This window comes from Bombina bombina, chromosome 1 (assembly GCF_027579735.1).
Source record: "Bombina bombina isolate aBomBom1 chromosome 1, aBomBom1.pri, whole genome shotgun sequence".
Taxonomy (NCBI): domain Eukaryota; kingdom Metazoa; phylum Chordata; class Amphibia; order Anura; family Bombinatoridae; genus Bombina; species Bombina bombina.
Window position 1 is genome coordinate 804,299,100 of NC_069499.1, and position 21,104 is coordinate 804,320,203.

At 39.1% G+C, this 21,104-nt stretch overlaps 1 protein-coding gene across 1 annotated transcript in view; it reads left to right on the forward strand.

Annotated features, from left to right (window-relative positions):
* SRPX2 (sushi repeat containing protein X-linked 2) overlaps positions 1-21,104 on the forward strand; it is a 151,083-nt gene that overhangs the window by 105,775 nt on the left and 24,204 nt on the right. The window contains exons 8-9 of the mRNA XM_053692235.1: positions 14,678-14,857; positions 18,258-18,391. Of these exons, the coding sequence (XP_053548210.1) occupies positions 14,678-14,857; positions 18,258-18,391 (314 nt within the window). The remainder of the gene's footprint in view (positions 1-14,677; positions 14,858-18,257; positions 18,392-21,104) is intronic.

The window sequence follows — 21,104 nt, forward strand, 5'->3', positions numbered from 1 at the left end:
TTTAAACAACAGATACAGTCTGAGTCTGAGATTGCTTTTTATATAGAGTAACTTGAGACTGAGTTGAGTCTTGAACTTGAACTAGTGTTAAAAAAAAAAACATTTTTATTTTTCTACTTGTAATTTAAACAACAGATACAGTCTGAGTCTGAGATTGCTTTTTATATAGAGTAACTTGAGACTGAGTTGAGTCTTGAACTTGAACTAGTGTTAAAAAAAAAAAAACATTTTTATTTTTCTACTTGTAATTTAAACAACAGATACAGTCAGAGTCTAAGATTGCTTTTTATATAGAGTAACTTGAGTTGAGTCTTGAACTTGAACTAGTGTTTAAAAAAAATCATTTTTATTTTTCTACTTGTAATTTAAACAACAGATACAGTCTGAGTCTGAGATTGCTTTTTATATAGAGTAACTTGAGTTGAGTCTTGAACTTGAACTAGTGTTAAAAAAATAAATAAATATATTTTTCTACTTGTAATTTAAACAACAGACACAGTCTGAGCCTGAGTTTAGCAAGTTTAGGAGTATACTGGACTTTTAGGGAGTTCTGTAACAATTTAGTTCAACTTCTAGTTGATATTTTCTAATAGCTGCAGAGCAGCAGAGCTACCTACCTACAAGTTATATATTAGATAACAACCGCCAAACTATTAAACTATTACTTCAAGTTGAGTTGTATATTTTCTAACAGCTGCAGAGCTACCTACCTACAAGTTATATATTAGATAAAAACCTCCAAAATATTAAACTATTACTTCAAGTTGAGTTGTATATTTTCTAACAGCTGCAGAGCTAACTACCTGCTACCTACAAGTTATATATTACATAACAACCGCCAAAATATTAAACTATTACTTCAAGTTGAGTTGTATATTTTCTAACAGCTGCAGAGCTACCTACCTGCTACCTACAAGTTATATATTACATAACAACCGCCAAACTATTAAACTATTACTTCAAGTTGAGTTGTATATTTTCTAACAGCTGCAGAGCTACCTGCCTATAAGTTATATATTAGATAACAACCGCCAAACTATTAAACTATTACTTCAAGTTGAGTTGTATATTTTCTAACAGCTGCAGAGCTAACTACTTGCTACCTACAAGTTATATATTACATAACAACCGCCAAAATATTAAACTATTACTTCAAGTTGAGTTGTATATTTTCTAACAGCTGCAGAGCTACCTACCTGCTACCTACAAGGTATATATTATAACAACCGCCAAAATATTAAACTATTACTTCAAGTTGAGTTGTATATTTTCTAACAGCTGCAGAGCTAACTACCTGCTACTTACAAGTTATTTATTACATAACAACTGCCAAAATATTAAACTATTACTTCAAGTTGAGTTGTATATTTTCTAACAGCTGCAGAGCTACCTACCTGCTACCTACAAGTTATATATTACATAACAACCGCCAAAATATTAAACTATTACTTCAAGTTGAGTTGTATATTTCCTAACAGCTGCAGAGCTACCTACCTGCTACCTACAAGTTATATATTACATAACAACCGCCAAACTATTAAACTATTACTTCAAGTTGAGTTGTATATTTTCTAACAGCTGCAGAGCTACCTACCTATAAGTTATATATTAGATAACAACCGCCAAACTATTAAACTATTACTTCAAGTTGAGTTGTATATTTTCTAACAGCTGCAGAGCTACCTACCTACAAGTTATATATTAGATAACATCCGCCAAACTTTTAAACTATTACTTCAAGTTGAGTTGTATATTTTCTAACAGCTGCAGAGCTACCTACAAGGTATATATTATAACAACCGCCAAAATATTAAACTATAACTTCAAGTTGAGTTGTATATTTTCTAACAGCTGCAGAGCTAACTACCTGCTACCTACAAGTTATTTATTACATAACAACTGCCAAAATATTAAACTATTACTTCAAGTTGAGTTGTATATTTTCTAGCAGCTGCAGAGCTACCTACCTACAAGTTATATATTAGATAACAACCGGCAAACTATTACACTATTACTTCAAGTTGAGTTGTATATTTTCTAACAGCTGCAGAGCTACCTACCTGCTACCTACAAGTTATATATTACATAACAACCGCCAAAATATTAAACTATTACTTCAAGTTGAGTTGTATATTTTCTAACAGCTGCAGAGCTACCTACCTACAAGTTATATATTAGATAACAACCGCCAAACTTTTAAACTATTACTTCAAGTTGAGTTGGATATTTTCTAACAGCTGCAGAGCTACCTACCTGCTACCTACAAGTTATATATTACATAACAAACGCAAAAATATTAAACTATTACTTCAAGTTGAGTTGTATATTTTCTAACAGCTGCAGAGCTAACTACCTACAAGTTATATATTAGATAAGAGCAAAGGACTGTTCTTTGTGTGTAAACTATCAGTTAAGATGGCACTTAGTAAAATTAGTGTGTCTGAGCTAAAGCAATTACATTTTTCAACGTTGCCCATTGAAAGAAAAATGGAAATTAAAATGCTCAGGCCAACACCCATGCTTAGCCTTACCCAGGTGACAAAATGTAAAACTAGAGATTACAAAAGAGAATTCAAACCCGAGGTATATGATAAATATCCATGGATTTGTGGTTGTGAATTATCTAACAGGCTCTTTTGTTTTTATTGTCTCCTGTTTGCAAAACAAAGTGGGGAATCAAGCTGGGTAAGTTATGGGGTCGCCGATTTATCACATTTAAGTAAAAAAACCAATAAACATAATTGCTCCCAATCACATTTAAACTCCACATTAGAGTTTAATTTGCTAGGAAGGGTTGATATTCGGCAACAACTTGACAGTGCATATCGTTTGAATATTAAAAGACATAATGAGCAAGTAACCAAAAATCGCTATGTTCTTTCCAAAATAATTAACTGTATTTTATTTTGCGGCGCATTTGAGCTTGCCCTTTGAGGACATGATGAACGCGATGATTCATTAAATCCAGGCATTTTCAGAGGTCTTATAAACTTCTCAGCAGAGCTTGATGCATCTCTAAAAGAACATCTCGCTAGTGCCACTGTTTTTAAAGGAACGTCAAAAGAAATTCAAAACGATTTATTAGACTGTATGCTTACTGTTTGCCAGAACCAAATAAAGAAGGAAATCTCAAATGCAAGTTTTGTAGCAGTGATAGCAGATGAAACTACTGATGTTTCATCTGCCTTCCAATTGGTTGTTGTTTTTAGATACATTATAGGTAATGGACAACCGGTTGAGAGATTCTGGGAATTCACTAATCCAGCTGGACATGATGCAGAATCTTTAGCTACGTGTATTCAAGCTACTTTGGAAAAAGTTATAGACAACCCAGAGAAACTGATATCGCAGAGTTACGACGGTGCAAGCGTGATGAGTGGTCAGCATGCAGGTGTTCAGGCTATAATTAAACGTACCTACAAGAATGCACATTTTGTGCATTGCTATGCACATCAGCTAAATTTAATTGTCAGCCAAGCAAGCAGTCAAAATCAACAAGTTCGAGTATTTTTTTCAAATCTAAGTGACATTACTAACTTTTTTAGTAACTCGCCACAAAGGATAGCTATTCTAGATGAAACTGTTAGAAGAAGGATACCTCATGGTTCAGCCACCAGGTGGAATTTCAAGAGTCGAACCGTCAATACAGTTTTTGAAAACAAGGAACAGTTAATTGAATGCATGGAAAAAATAGAGTCAACATCGAAAAAAGAAATAGCTATAAATCAAGCAGGGGCTATTCGGCGTATGTTACAAGACTCTGTATTCGTGTTTTGGCTTACAGTTTTTCACAATATTATGCCACATGTAGATGTGTTATACAACCAACTTCAGAAAACACAAACAGATGCGGCACTTATTCGAAAACATATTAACACTTTCCAGCAGACAATGGAAAACGAAAGGAATAGAATGGACACAGTGACCATGACGATATCAGAAACAGAGGAAACATCTAGGAAAAGGAAGAGAGAAAATATTCACATTGCTCAGACTGTGGCAGCTAAAGAGATATGCGATGTTATCACAAATCAAGTAAAAGATAGATTTTCTTTTATAACTCACTACTCGGCTGTTTCTCTCCTCCAAGCGGAAAAATTTGCGGATTACGAGAAATTTTTTCCAAATCAGCTTCTTGAACAAACATCAGCGGTTTATCACACATTACAGAAAGATCGCCTGAAAACTGAACTAGGAGTAATTTACAGAAGACCAGATTTCCGAAATATGAATGGTGCCATCAGTCTTCTACAGTTTGTAATAGAAAATAACTTGGACAGTACTTTCTCGGAGACCTACAAACTGTTGCAAATTATTTAGACTATTCCTGTGACAACTGCTGAGGCTGAGAGATGTTTCTCAACTTTAAAACGAGTTAAGACATTTCTAAGGAGCACCATGACTGAGGAAAGACTGACTGCTCTAGCCATGCTCACAATTGAAAAACAATTGATCAATGACATGCCTACATTCACCGAAAATGTTATTGATTTATTTGCCTCAAAAAAAGACAGGCGGATTGACTTAATTTACAAAAATTGTACTTGAGTTATCAACATTCTGTTTTAATCTTTACCGTTGAAGTTAATTATTAAGCACTAGTGTAATAGAAATAATCTTCTTTTGTAGAAAGTAAAATGTTGGTGTATTTATATAAATGTTGCCACGGCCTTTGGCTGCATTGCCTAATATCGAACACTGGGGGCTAGGGCAACAATAATTGAGATGTGGTTTTATTTCTCTATAAAGTGGAAGGTTCTTTAAATCCAGGAATATATATATTTTCATAAATGTACATTCAAGATACTTATTATTTCGCAGCTTTGATTAATAATTTGGTTAATATATATGTTATTATATAATTTAACTGAGCATGTATATTTTAAGACTAAACATGAGTATACTGAAGAGTATGGATTCTTGTATATTAATGTAAATATTAGACATGGTCATAATATTAAATATTATAAATATATATATAAATATATATATATATATATATATATATATATATATATATATATACTTACTACTGATAATATCTTAAGAGATTAACTTAATAGTCATTTTGCAAACAGGATCTTGTTTTTATTGTCTCCTGTTTGAAAAACAAAGTGGTGATTCAAGTTGGGTGAGTTATGGTGTCGCCGATTTATCACATTTAACTCCAAAAATATAAATAATTGCTACCAATCACATTTATACTCCCCATTAGAGTTTAATTTGCTATGAAGGATTGATATTCGCCAACAACTTGTCAGTGCATATTGTTTGAATGTTAAAAAACACAATGATCAAGTAACCACAAATCGTTATGTTCTTTCCAAAATTATGAATTGTATTCTATTTTCCGGCGCATTTGAGCTTTCACTTCGAGGACATGATGAACGCGATGATTCATTACATATTGGGAGACTTAAAAGGATTGTAATTTAATACTTAGTATGATAATAATAATCAGCTATACTAATAACTATTTGAAATCAATTGATTAATCATTTCATATTCTGATATTACATTGCATTTAATTAGAATTCTGTAGTGATTAATTTATTGTAACGATATTTATATTTCCTTATTATCCCACTTTAATATAAATATATTCCATATTTGAAGTCATTGCTTAATAAAGTATAGGAGTATATAAAACTATATGAAAATTAGGTACAAGTCATTTCATATGAAATTTTGTCTTCTATATGCTTGCATCGATTCTGACCTAGAAAACCTTTCCAGACGTATATGTGGATTCACACCTTCAAAAGTATTGTTAGTCTCATCATTTGTATATCATACAAGGGATAATTACTTACTTTCCTGAAGATTGAGCATATCTGAACTAAAGTACAGAATTGTTTCTCTGTCACCCCAGAGAGGTAACATGGTTATCTTGTTTGTAGAGATCTAATCTCATTAAGCGATGAAGTAAAAAATCTTTTGAAGCTTAAACTTTAACAAATGGTCCCTTTGTATATTTTATAGATATCGTGCCTGTGAGCTGTATTGGAGCATAGTATTTATATATAATTGATGTTACATTTCATAAAAATATATTTCATATCTGAGTACATTACTTTAATACAGTTTGAGTGCATGAAATCATATACAGTTGTATGCAAAAGTTTAGGCACCTCTGACAATTTCCATGATTTTCAGTTATAAATAATTGGCTGTTTGGATCAGTAATTTCATTTTGATCTATCAAATAAATGAAGGACACAGTAAAAATTCAGTAGTGAAATTAGGTTTATTGGATTAACAGAAAATGTGCAATATGCATCAAAACAAAATTAGATAGGTGCATACATTTGTGCACCCTTGTTATTTTGTTGCTTTGAATACCTGTAACTACCTAGCACTGATTAATTGGAAGAAAAAATTGGTTTGGTGAGCCCATTAAGCCTTAAACTTCATAGACAGGTGTATCCAATCATGAGAAAAGGTTTTCAGGTGGCCAATTGCAAGTTGTTCTCTATGACTCTCCTCTGAAGAGTGGCAACATGGGGGCCACAAAACAACTCTCAAATTACCTAAAAACAAAGATTGTTCAACATCATGGTTTAGAGGAAGGCTACAAAAAGCTATTGCATAGATTTAAGATGTCAGTGTCCACTGTGAGGAACATAGTCAGCATGGTGAGGATATGGAAGACCACAGGCACAGTTCTTGTTAAGGCCAGAAGTGGCAGGCCAAGTAAAATATAGGATAGGCAAAGGATGATAAGAACGGTCAAAAACAGCCCACAGACCACCTCCAAAGACCTGTACTACTGGGAATATTGTTGAGGGTCTCATGGATTCCACTCAATATCAGCAGATACTTGAGAATAATGTTGAGGAATCAGTCACAAACTTCAGTTGAAGTTACCCCCAGGCCGGGGCTGGATATTTCAAGAAGACGATGACCAAAAACACTGCTGGTTCAAATGGGTGGGGCCATTTCATGGGCGTGACTTTTGCAAAGGGGTGTGGCTTTTAAAAATGGGTGTGGCTTGTCAAAAGGGGCGTGGTTTTTAAAAAGGGGCGTGTTTTTTCAAAGGGCCGTGACTTTCTAAAAGGGGCAGGGTCTTGTGCACCCCCATCCTAAAAATTCACCAGCCGCCACTGAGTAATGTAAGTAAAGCCTTAAATGCAGTGAAAGCGACTGGTATTAGGCTTATTAATAGAGATATATACTCTTAAAAAAATGTGTTTTAAAACGTTTGCTGGCATGTTTAATAGTTTTTTGACATATATTTGGTGATAAAACTTATTGGGGCTTAGTTTTTCCACATGGCTGGCTTAAATTCTGCATAGAAACAGTTAACTGAGGCTTCCCACTGTTGTAATATGAGTGGGAGGGGCCTAATTTAGCGCTTTTTTTTGCGCAGTTAAAATTACAAAATGAATCATCCAGATTCCCTCAGCAGTCCCATGAATACTACAGGACATCTCTAAAGGGCTAAAAAGACTTCCAAAATCGTTTATAGGAAAGGTAATCCACAGCTCAGCTGTGGCAGTTTTGTTGTGACTGTTAAAAAACGTCTATGTCGTTTTTTTTATCTGTTTATTGCATTAAGGGGTTAATCATCCATTTGCAAGTGGGTGCAATGCTCTGCTGACTTGTTACATACACTGTAAAAATTTTGTTAGTGTAACTGCCTTTTTTCACTGTTATTTCAAATTTTGACAAAATTTGTTTCTCTTAAAGGCACAGTAACGTTTTTTATATTGCTTGTTAACTTGCTTTAAAGTGTTTTCCAAGCTTGCTAGTCTCATTGCTAGTCTGTACAAACATGTCTGAAACAGAGGATACTTGTTCATTATGTTTAAAAGCCATGGTGGAGCCCCATAGGAGAATGTGTACTAAATGTATTGATTTCACCTTAAACAGTAAAGATCAGTCTTTATCTATAAAAGAATTGTCACCAGAGGGGTCTGTCGAGGGGGAAGTTATGCCGACTAACTCTCCCCACGTGTCGGACCCTTCGCCTCCCGCTCAAGGGACGCACGCTAATATGGCGCCAAGTACATCAGGGACGCCCATAGCGATTACTTTGCAGGACATGGCTGCAATCATGAATAATACCCTGTCAGAGGTATTATCCAGATTGCCTGAATTGAGAGGCAAGCGCGATAGCTCTGGGGTTAGACGAGATACAGAGCGCGTAGATGCTGTAAGAGCCATGTCTGATACTGCGTCACAATATGCAGAACCTGAGGACGGAGAGCTTCAGTCTGTGGGTGACGTCTCTGATTCGGGGAGACCTGATTCAGAGATTTCTAATTTTAAATTCAAGCTTGAGAACCTCTGTGTATTGCTTGGGGAGGTATTAGCTGCTCTGAATGACTGTGACACAATTGCAGTGCCAGAGAAATTGTGTAGGCTGGATAAATACTATGCAGTGCCGGTGAGTACTGATGTTTTTCAAATACCTAAAAGGCTTACAGAAATTATTAGTAAGGAGTGGGATAAGCCCGGTGTGCCCTTTTCCCCACCTCCTATATTTGGAAAAATGTTTCCAATAGATGCCACTACACGGGACTTATGGCAGACTGTCCCTAAGGTGGAGGGAGCAGTTTCTACTTTAGCAAAGTGTACCACTATCCCGGTTGAGGACAGTTGTGCTTTTTCAGATCCAATGGATAAAAAATTGGAGGGTTACCTTAAGAAAATTTTTATTCAACAAGGTTTTATTTTACAGCCCCTTGCATGCATTGCGCCTGTCACTGCTGCGGCGGCATTCTGGTTTGAGGCCCTGGAAGAGGCCATCCATACAGCTCCATTGACTGAAATTGTTGACAAGCTTAGAACTCTTAAGCTAGCTAACTCATTTGTTTCTGATGCCATTGTTCATTTGACTAAACTAACAGCTAAGAATTCCGGATTCGCCATCCAGGCGCGTAGGGCGCTATGGCTCAAATCCTGGTCAGCTGATGTGACTTCAAAGTCTAAATTACTCAACATTCCTTTCAAGGGGCAGACCTTATTCGGGCCTGGTTTGAAAGAAATTATTGCTGACATTACTGGAGGTAAGGGTCATACCCTTCCTCAGGACAGGGCCAAATCAAAGGCCAAACAGTCTAATTTTCATGCCTTTCGAAATTCCAAGGCAGGTGCAGCATCAACTTCCTCCGCTTCAAGACAAGAGGAACTTTTGCTCAATCTAAGCAGGGCTGGAAACCTAACCAGTCCCGGAACAAAGGCAAGCAGGCCAGAAAGCCTGCTGCTGCCTCTAAGACAGCATGAAGGAACGGCTCCCTATCCGGCGACGGATCTAGTAGGGGGCAGACTTTTTCTCTTCGCCCAGGCGTGGGCAAGAGATGTACAGGATCCCTGGGCGTTGGAGATCATATCTCAGGGATATCTTCTGCACTTCAAAGCTTCCCCTCCACAAGGGAGATTTAATCTTTCAAGGTTATCTGCAAATCAGATAAAGAAAGAGGCATTCCTACGCTGTGTGCAAGACCTCCTAGTAATGGGAGTGATCCATCCAGTTCCGCGGACGGAACAAGGACAGGGTTTTTATTCAAATCTGTTTGTGGTTCCCAAAAAAGAGGGAACCTTCAGACCAATTTTGGATCTAAAGATCTTAAAACAAATTCCTCAGAGTTCCATCTTTCAAAATGGAAACTATTCGGACCATCCTACCAATGATCCAAGAGGGTAAGTACATGACCACAGTGGACTTAAAGGATGCCTACCTTCACATACCGATTCACAAAGATCATCATCGGTTCCTAAGGTTTGCCTTTCTAGACAGGCATTACCAATTTGTAGCTCTTCCCTTCAGGTTGGCTATAGCCCCGAGAATCTTTACGAAGGTTCTGGGCTCACTTCTGGCGGTTCTAAGACCGCGAGGCATAGCGGTGGCTCCGAATCTAGAGTCAAGCTTTCAAATTGCCAAGTCTCATACAGAGATAGTTCTGGCATTTCTGAGATCGTACGGGTGGAAAGTGAACAAGGAAAAGAGTTCTCTATCCCCGCTCACAAGAGTCTCCTTCTTAGGGACTCTTATAGATTCTGTAGAGATGAAAATTTACCTGACGGAGTCCAGGTTATCAAAGCTTCTAAATGCTTGCCGTATTCTTCATTCCATTCTGCGCCCTTCGGTGGCTCAGTGTATGGAGGTGATCGGCTTAATGGTAGCGGCAATGAACATAGTGCCATTTGCACGCCTACATCTCAGACCGCTGCAATTATGCATGCTAAGTCAGTGGAATGGGGATTACACAGATTTGTCCCCTCTGCTAAATCTGGATCAAGAGACCAGAGATTCTCTTCTCTGGTGGTTGTCTCGGGTCCACCTGTCCATGGGTATGACCTTTCGCAGGTCAGATTGGAAGATGCCAGCCTTCTAGGTTGGGGTGCAGTCTGGAACTCCCTGAAGGCACAGGGATCATGGACTCAGGAGGAGAAACTCCTTTCGATAAATATTCTGGTGTTAAGAGCAATATTCAATGCTCTTCTGGCTTAGCCTCAGTTAGCAACACTGAGGTTCATCAGATTTCAGTCGGACAATATCACGACTGTGGCTTACATCAACCATCAAGGGGGAACCAGGATTTCCCTAGCGATGTTAGAAGTCTCAAAAATAATTCGCTGGGCAGAGACTCACTCTTGCCACCTGTCAGCAATCCATATCCCAGGCGTGGAGAACTGGGAGGCGGATTTTCTAAGTCGTCAGACTTTTCACCCGGGGGAGTGGGAACTCCATCCGGAGGTTTTTGCTCAGTTGATTCATCGTTGGGGCAAACCAGAGTTGGATCTCCTGGCGTCTCGCCAGTACGCCAAGCTTCCTTGTTATGGATCCAGGTCCAGGGACCCACAAGCGACGCTGATAGATGCTCTAACAGCGTCTTGGTTCTTTAACCTGGCTTATGTGTTTCCACCGTTTCCTCTGCTCCCTCGACTGATTGCCAAAATCAAACAGGAGAGAGCATCGGTGATTCTAATAGCGCCTGCGTGGCCACGCAGGACCTGGTATACAGACCTAGTGGACATGTCATCCTTTCCACCATGGACTCTGCCTCTAAGACAGGACCTTCTAATACAAGGTCCTTTAAATCATCCAAATCTAATTTCTCTGAGACTGACTGCATGGAGATTGAATGCTTGATTCTATCAAAGCGTGGCTTCTCCGAGTCAGTCATTGATACCTTAATACAGGCACGAAAGCCTGTTACCAGGAAAATCTATCACAAGATATGGCATACATATCTTTACTGGTGTGAATCCAATAATTACTCATGGAGTAAGGTTAGGATTCCTAGGATATTGTCCTTTCTCCAAGAGGGTTGGACAAAGGATTATCAGCTAGTTCCTTAAAGGGACAGATTTCTGCTCTGTCTATTCTTTTGCACAAGCGTCTGGCAGAAGTTCCAGACGTCCAGGCATTTTGTCAGGCTTTGGTTAGAATTAAGCCTGTGTTTAAATCTGTTGCTCCCCCATGGAGCTTAAACTTGGTTCTTAAAGTTCTTCAAGGAGTTCCGTTTGAACCCCTTCATTCCATTGATATTAAGCTTTTATCTTGGAAAGTTCTGTTTTTGATGGCTATTTCCTCGGCTCGGAGAGTCTCTGAGCTATCTGCCTTACAATGTGATTCTCCTTATCTGATTTTTCATGCAGATCAGGTAGTTCTGCGTACCAAACCTGGGTTTTTACCTAAGGTGGTTTCTAACAAGAATATCAATCAAGAGATTGTTGTTCCATCATTGTGTCCTAATCCTTCTTCAAAGAAGGAACGTCATTTACATAATCTGGACGTAGTCCGTGCCTTGAAGTTTTACTTACAAGCTACTAAAGATTTTCGTCAAACATCTTCCCTGTTTGTCATTTATTCTGGACAGAGGAGAGGTCAAAAAGTTTCGGCAACCTCTCTTTCCTTTTGGCTTCGGAGTATTATACGCCTAGCCTATGAGACTGCTGGACAGCAGCCCCCTGAAAGAATTACAGCTCATTCTACTAGAGCTGTGGCTTCCTCCTGGGCCTTTAAAAATGAGGCCTCTGTTGAACAGATTTGCAAGGCCGCGACTTGGTCTTCGCTTCACACTTTTTCAAAATTTTACAAATTTGATACTTTTGCTTCTTCGGAGGCTATTTTTGGGAGAAAGGTTCTTCAGGCAGTGGTTCCTTCCGCTTAATCCCTGCCTTGTCCCTCCCATCATCCGTGTACTTTAGCTTTGGTATTGGTATCCCATAAGTAATGGATGATCCGTGGACTGGATACACTTAACAAGAGAAAACATAATTTATGCTTACCTGATAAATTTATTTCTCTTGTAGTGTATCCAGTCCACGGCCCGCCCTGTCATTTTAAGGCAGGTCTAAAATTTTATTAAACTACAGTCACCACTGCACCCTATGGTTTCTCCTTTCTCTGTTTGTTTCGGTTGAATGACTGGATATGGCAGTTGGGGGAGGAGCTATATAGCAGCTCTGCTGTGGGTGATCCTCTTGCAACTTCCTGTTGGGAAGGAGAATATCCCATATGTAATGGATGATCCGTGGACTGGATACACTACAAGAGAAATACATTTATCAGGTAAGCATAAATTATGTTTTTTTATTTCAGGATACTGAGAAAACTAAACAAATTAGATAATAGAAGTTTAAAATTGCATGCTCTATCTGAATCACCATTTTTAATTTACCCCATTAAAGGAACATTGATATTATTATTATCATTTATTTGTATAGCGTCGCCAAATTCCGTAGCGCTGGATAGATAGATCATACAATTAAATTTACTTCTATCATTAAATGTACCACTTTCTCTTTGTATCCTTTGATAAAACTTAGCTCCTTTCCATGTGTGATAGGCTCAGGAGCGTGCATGTATCTCAAGCACTATATGTATAATGATGTTCTAATAATATCTGAATTGTAGCCGGTGTTCTGTCGAAAAGAGCTACCTTGTAGAGATTAGCTACATCGACATGCGCATGCTTACAATTATACAGTATAATCGCTTTCCACATATGTTTAAAAGGAATGTGTAGAATGTGATTATGTAATCACCAGCAGGTAGCAAATCTCTACATATATACGCTGCACTGTAATCTCCAGTGCAGCATGTATATGTGTCTGATTAATAACGCATACACTGGGCGTAGTGTGACTTAGTAGCAATTACAGGCAAGGTAGATCTTTTCGACAGAACATGTGGTCGTCAAGATTTGCTACCTGTAAACTGCGCATGCTCACAATTATGTAATCGCATTCCACACATTCCTTTCAAACATATGTGGAGTGCGAATTGTGAGCATGTGCAGGTTAAGGTAGCAAATTTCTACCAGGTAGCTCTTTTTTATAGGACCCCAGCATTGTCAGTGTGTTCTTCCAGTGATCACTATCTTAAAAGGCTTCTGCTATTAATATTGTTGTGTAGTTAATTTACTGATTTTGTAATCCATAAACCAAATGGTCAGGATTAACAAACAAATGGCGAATTTTGTGGGTTTAGTGATTATATCACAGGTTGAAGGGCCTGGTTGTTGATTGAGCCCTTTTAATAGTGTGTAGTGAGGCTAGTAGGTTGCATTTGCTTAACTATCCTTTTGTGTTTTAAAAAATAGAGATATGTGTATATTAGGGATGGGCAAATGTGCTGAAAGAGTAATTCTTTTGGTAGAACAAATAGTCCTGTGGATATTCGTTTTGGACAATCAAATGTTGATAAGACAGAAAATGCATTAAAATTCAGTAATCGGGTGTTACTTTCATTTTCGAATGTTCATTTTGAAATCGAATATCAACATTCGAAATTTCAAATGTAACATTCGATTTAACAAATACTAGTCAGAAGTGTAATAGTTCTTGTGGTAGGGAATTTAGTAAATTGATACATAATAGATGCAAATATATCAATTCAAATGTTTCTATTTCGAATATTGCATAATTAAAAAAAATCCAATTAAAAAATTGCACAGTCAGAATATTATATTTAAAGATTTAAAGAGAGCATTAGAAATACTATCACAAATATATAGATTCAAGTTTTCAAATTTGAATATTACATAATTCGATTTGAATATTACATTTAAAGAAAGCATTAGAAATACTATTACATAAAACAAATGTTAGAATGTTGTGCAAACATCGAAATTATGAACAAACGAACAAATGTGTTAAAATTTGTTTCAATTTTCAAATCTTTCAAAACACTGTTACAGGGACTTATTTTGGCCTAGGCACTGCTGCGTAGAGTGCTCAAAACACGTACCAAGAGAAAGCAGCAGGCTTGATAATAGAAGTAAATTAGAAAGTTTTGAAATGGAGTCAAATTTGAAAACCCATCTGATTCAATTTTCAAGGGAATTCTGATTGATTGGGAAGGGGTCTACTATATGTAGATCAAGTGTAAGAACAGTAAGGCCATGGATTTATATACAATATTTTTTTCTCTCTAATTAACGCAATATTTTAACCTTTACACAAGTAAATCAAACTTATGAAAAGTAGTTGCTTTTCCTGCACATTCTGATATTGCTTATTATCATATTGATGAAATGAGGAAAAGGAGACGCTGGAACACACAGTAAATCAGAATAGGTTTATTCAGGAGCAGGCTTTACAAAACACACCGGGTAAGCTCCTATCTGACGCGTTTCGTGCATGCGTACATGCGCTTCTTCAGAGATATCATCATATTGATCCAGCGTTTAATTACAATTGAAAACCTGTTTTGCTTATGCAGTGAGAAGATGCCCTGTGCTTATACCTCCTCTTCATGGACACCTAACATGCAGCTCAGCAGGAAATAACTATGGAGCTACCTGCGAATATCAGTGTGAAGGAGGCTATGAGCGTCAGGGACCTCCATCCAGAGTTTGTTTGTTCGGCCAGCAATGGGCTGGAACCCCGGCTACCTGCACACGTGAGTAACATCTCAGCCAGAAGGTGTGTCAGTGGGAGCCTATATTTTATCTCCTTCACTGCTGAGACATTTTTGATGGCTGTGCTGGGGTCATTTTCCTAAGTTTGCACTTGAATTTTAACATAAATGTATATATTTTTTTCTTTGAGTTACACTCATAAAACATATCTTGGTTTTTTTCAGTAGACCGAGAACCTTTTTTGGTTTGCAGAAAACTACAGTGTTTGTGAACTATTAGCATAGGGCTAACAGGTGGGGAGAAGATCTGGTTAAACTGCAGTGTGTGTGAACTATCAGCCTAGGGCTAACAGGTGGGGAGAAGATCTGGTTAAACTGCAGTGTGGGAGATCAGATTTATGGTAAATAGTAGGGATGTGCATTTGTGTAATTAGTTGTACTACAAATGCTGAATATGGGCGCAGGCTGCAGCATTCTTCTCTTATCTGAGCCAAATTTCTTCATGTAAAAACGCAACAAACAAAGATCTTTGTGTGTTTCCCTTTCACAAGAAAAAGCAGTCTCTGAAAAGAGAGAAATGCTGCTGCCTGCGCCCATAGTCAGCATTCGCAATACAACGAAGAATGCACATCCCTAGTGGATAAGGTTTTTAAACTGTGCTGGAGATTTAAACAGTGTGGAGAATAATTTGTTCCTGAGTTTTGTCCAACAAACAACAACTGCAGAACTGTTTTAAATTGTTGCTAGAACAAGTAGTGAACAGGAGCAATGCAGGCAGCTGCATACAAAAGCAAAATAAGACACAAAGAAGTAGATTAATCAAGCAGCGGATGCTGCCATCTACCCCTGAGGTAGCGGACTGCAATCTTCCCGATCGGATACGATCATGATGATTGACACTCCCTGCTAGCGGCCGATTGGCCATGGATGTGCAGGGGGCGGTATTGCACAAACATTTCACGAGAAATGCTTTTGCAATGATATATGCTGACAGTGTATGCTGTCTGCATTTATCGATGTGCGGCGGATATGATCCGCTACAGCGAATCATGTCCACCCGCACAATGATAAATCAGCCCCAAAGCCTGCATTAACACTAGAGAGTTCTCTATTTACCAGCTCTATGGCCCCAATTTATCAAAGTCTGGTGGACCTGATCCAACAGTGCGGATCAGGTCCGCCAGACCTCGCTGAATACGGCGAGCAATACGCTCGTCGTATTCAGCATTGCACCAGCAGCTCACAAAAACTGCCAGTGCAACGCCGCCCCCTGCAGACTCGCGGCCAATGGGCCGCCAGCAAGGGGGTGTCAATCAACCCGATCGTACTCGATTGGGTTGATTTCCGGCAATGTCTGTCCGCCTGCTCAGAGTAGGTGGACAGGTTATGGAGCAGCGGTCTTTGTGACCGCTGCTTCATAACTGCTGTTTCTGGTGAGCCTGCAGGCTCACCAGAAACACGGGGCATCAAGCTCCATACGGAGCTTGATACATATGCCCCAAAGTCTGAATTTCCTGTAGCACTTACTCATGTTAGAGAAACACAAAGAGAGTCACCATCCAGGAAAAAAATGCTCATTAACTCTGGTCCTGCGATCTTGTCATAATAAGTTAATGGCATATTTACAAACATATAATAAAATATTGAGGACCTTACAGACCAGAGATAAAACATGGTTTATATAAATGTCCTATATAATTTAGTCAATAATTACTCAAAGGGACCAAGCTGCAGTATCAATGTAGAAGTTTCTTCTTTGGAAAACGTACCTGGAGAAATGTTCAGCAGCATTCAAACTTCCCCAACAGACAGGCATATACTGTATGTAGCCTAACACATGCTGAGGCAACCTATGAATACAGATACACAATCCACTTGTCCCAGAGGTAAAATAAAGCATTGCCCTATTTTAGGGGGCTCCAGGCCTTTATTTGCCCTCACCACTGGAATATATCATAAACCCCACATTTGAAACACTGAGGTCCCACAATTCAAATAAGGGGTTCTTGTATTTCTAGCTATCAATTGATCATCATAGAAATAATGGTAACCTAGCAGTAACCAGTAGCCTCACTTTGTTGTGTTATTGATGATTGCATTCATCCAAAACAAAAACAACAAAAAAACGTGTTTGTATTGTTGAAACAATTACTCAGAAAAGGTGCATGCAGAAAATGTTTCAAAAGTCCATATTTATACTATCTAGGGGGATAGGCTTAAAAAGTTCAACTTTGCATTAGTCATTTACAGTTTAGCCATGTCTCTAGAGGGTGATTAGTTCAGTCAATAATTATGTAAGCTTCACTAGTTTTTGCCATAAAAAAATACAATTGTTATACTGCTGCTGGCTTGTAGCAGTAGTAATAGCTACCACTTTAACTTTGTTTAAGTTTATTCTACTGTTCAGCTGATTTTCTGCTGCCCTAAAGATGATGCCCATAGGAAATAGCAGACAAATTGATTTTTAGTTAGCAAACAGATAACACCATAAAAAATGGCACAAAGATGTAATTTGTTTGCATTTCATATGGTGGCATTTTACCATATTAGGATCATTATGGAAAATGCTTGTATAATTATGTGTAAACAAGGTATAAACATCTAAAAAAAAAGGTCTAGCAGAGGGAATGAAAATGGCTGAACAGCGAAAGTAATAACATATAAAAAGGCAGCCCCCATACCTTAAAGGGACACTGAACCCACATTTTTTCTTTCATGATTCAGATATAGCATGCAATTTTAAGCAACTTTCTAATTTACTCCTATTATCAATTTTTCTTCGGAATCTAAGCTAAGGAGCCAGCACATTTTTGGTTCAGCACCATGGATAACACTTGTTTATTGGTGCTGTCCAATCAACAAGGACAACCCAGTTTGTTCACCAACAATGGGCAGGCATCTAAACTTACATTCTTGCTTTTCAAATAAACATAACAAGTGAATGAAGAAAATTTGATAATAGGAGTAAATAAGAAAGTTGCTTAAAATTGCATGCTCTATCTGATTCATGAAAGAAAAAAATTGGGTTCAGTGTCCCTCTAAATAACTGGCCTATAGCTAGTAAGGAAAGGTCTATTCTACATGCATTGTACAATTTATTTTAACAGTTTCCAAACAGAAACTAGACTGCTGAGTCAAATTGTAAATGGCATGAAAAGATTCAGAAAAATTCAAAAATTAATGTTATTTCACCAATTATTGCACCATTTGAGGGGGCAATGGAGATAAAAGTTTAATGATGTTTTATAAAAGAAGATCCTATAATTTTGCAAAATATATAATTGGTTTGTATTAAAAATATTTTTCTTTCAAAATTGTTGGCATAGAAAAAGGTTATCAAGATACTCAGCAAGTTCATCAATAGCAGATCACCAAGCTAGACATCTTAATATTATTTTTTTGTGTTTACTGTGTGTTAACTGAACTTGTCTTTTTGCTAAAGCCATGCAGATAAATGTCAAAGTGAACTCTGCTGGGAGTTTCCTGGATCAGTTCTTTGAGAAGATGCGACTTCTGATTGTCTCAGCTCCAAGTTCCTCAGACCGATACTACAGGATGCAGAGCCCTGTCTTGCAGGTAGCTTCACATCTACTATTATTCAGGGATAAATGATATATAAAATGTGCCTGCTAGGCCAGTGCATCCTATTTGATGTCAGGGAGTTGGTCTACCTTTCAACATTGCTGTGTACTGCTACTGATACCTGCTCATTTGTACACTGGTGAGATTTGCACAACAAAATGGTTGCTTCTCCATCCATTCCTTGCACATCCATTGTATATTAACATTTTTCCCATTCCTGACCCTCTTTTCCTCTTCTTTCTTGATCATCCTCTTTTAGGATGCCTCATAATATTTCCAGGACTAATAATATGTATAGGTTTTTTTGGTTATTTCTTTCCTTCTTATTTTCATTCAGCATCTCTTGTTGTGCATTTGATCAGTAACTATGGAGCACAATAACATTTTGACATGCTTTCTTAATGATATTTATATATAAACCAGCTGTTTTGCTTTAGATTTCTGATTACCACAAAAGGTCAACAGACATATACATTTGTGGTATATAAGCCAAAATAAGTGCTCTCATTTCAAGCAACTGTAGGTTAACACATTAGGTTTCAAGACTGTTTATTCATATTGGTTTCTAAAAGTTTGCAGAATAACATACAAGTGTAGCAGGTTTGTTGGGCAGTAAAGAGGGAACTTTTGCCCATACACTATTTTTTCTGGACGTACTGACTTTGGGGCCTATTTATTATGTGTCTGTCCGACATGATCCGATCAGCGGATCATGTCCGACACACATCGCTGAATGCGGAGAGCAATGCCTCCCCTCCTGAAGATTCGCGGTCCAGGGGGGTGTCAATCAACCCGATCGTATTCTATCGGGTTGAATTGCGGCGATGTCTGTCCGCCTTCTCAGAGCAGGCGGACAGGTTATGGAGCAGCGGTCTTTAGACCGCTGCTTCATAACTGGTGTTTCTGGTGAGCCTGAAGGCTCGCCAGAAACACGGGCCCTTAAGCTCCATACAGAGCTTGATAAATGGGCCCCTTTATGTTTAGTTATTGCAAATTAAAGCCTCTTGATTTTGGAATACAGCCTCCCTTGGACTCACCATGTGACTAGCCCCTGAACTGGCCTCCAATGTCCACTGTGGCCCATAAATTGTCCCAGTTGCAAGTTAGATCATTTTTTATCCCTTCGGCACTTCTATTTGATCCAAAGCACATCTGAAAATGGAGGACTATAAATGCTGTTTTTATAGGGTGCAACAATGCTGTATATTGCCCATGTTGTCAATGTTTGTGATTGACTGTGAAGTTGATATAGATGTGATGTAATGTATGAAAGAAAGTATCAGCCATTTTGGATTTGGATGATTGTTGCATAGTTGTATTTTTTTGTGTATTGCTGTTGTGGAGAAATGGAGATAATTGAGGGAGTTATCAAGCTTGGAGGTGTTTGAGTTGGAAAACCTGCAATCATTTCAATAAAAATATATATATTTTGGATACCATTTTTTCAATATAAAACAGAGAGATTGGAACTGAGGCCATTGTTCCAGTATACGGGTAGAGTGAATTGAATGATGGAAGACTACATTTAAACATGTTTTACAAGCATAACATATTGCCTTTTTCTTAATACAGGAGAGTAGTAACCCTGTAGAAAGAAATTGAAGAGAGGGTTATGTGACCCCACTAGGAAGCAGGGCATGGGGTGAGAGAAAGGACAAGGGGGTGGGCTAAGCAAGGGGGGGTTGATAAGCTGACAACAGGAAGTAGCAACAATCATTTGAAGAGAAAGCAATCACTGGTTAACAGGAGCAGCACGGTGGTAAAATTGTCTTTTACTTACCTGTAATGGAGGTTTTGCTGGCTGAGCTGATGAAGGTGGCCAGGGAGAAGGGAGCAGGCTGGATTAGAGAGCACTTGGGCTCATCTGATGAAGCAGCTGGAGGAGGGGAGGAGGCGATGCCGGTCCCCAGTGAGGCTGGGCCCAGGAGGAGTGGAAGGCCTGTGAGGAGATCTAGGCCGCCTGAGCCCAGATTCCGGAAGAGGGAGGACGAGCAGAGGAGCCGGGGGGCTGCAGGAGGAGCCCAGGACGATGGAAGGCCAGAGGCAGGACCGGTGAGGACGGCCAGGCCCAGGGCAGGCTTGTGGCCTAGTGCGGCTGATACCGGAGAAGGAATGGCCCAGCGGGCGCAGTCGGAGCCTCAGGTGAGGAGGAGCAGCAGGAGAACATCCAGGGGCCATCAGGATGGAGAGCAGGAAGAGGCGGGACCGGAGGCCAGGCCGGGAACAGGCTTGTGGCCTACAACCGCGCATCCGGATGACGTCACGTCCCGGCGGTCGCAACTGGGCCTTAGGACAGGAGGAGAGAGAAGTGGAGGACGCCGGTCACAGGCGGAGACACAGCAGGTAAGAGGCAGGAGTGGTGGGGGCCCGGGGGGGCTTAAGCCTGGTGTGGCTGGATTGACCGGGGGGGCGGGACTTAAGGGGGATGGTGCCGGTCAAATAGGGGGACAAATAGAGAGGGAAGCCGCACAAGGGGCAGACAGGGAGGAGGTGAGAGAGGTTGGGACCGGCAGCACAGGGTGACAGTAAAGTCCGGGGGTGAGGAGAGCAATGAGGAGCCCATTGGTATCATAAGGGCTAGCTGAACTACCTTGCAAGTGGGACAGGACACAGAAACCTTCAAGATAACAGGCTTAGGGGACAGGAGTGATCGCTGGGGCAAGGGTCGGGAAGGGTGCCTGGGGATGACAGGCAATTAGGGATGGGG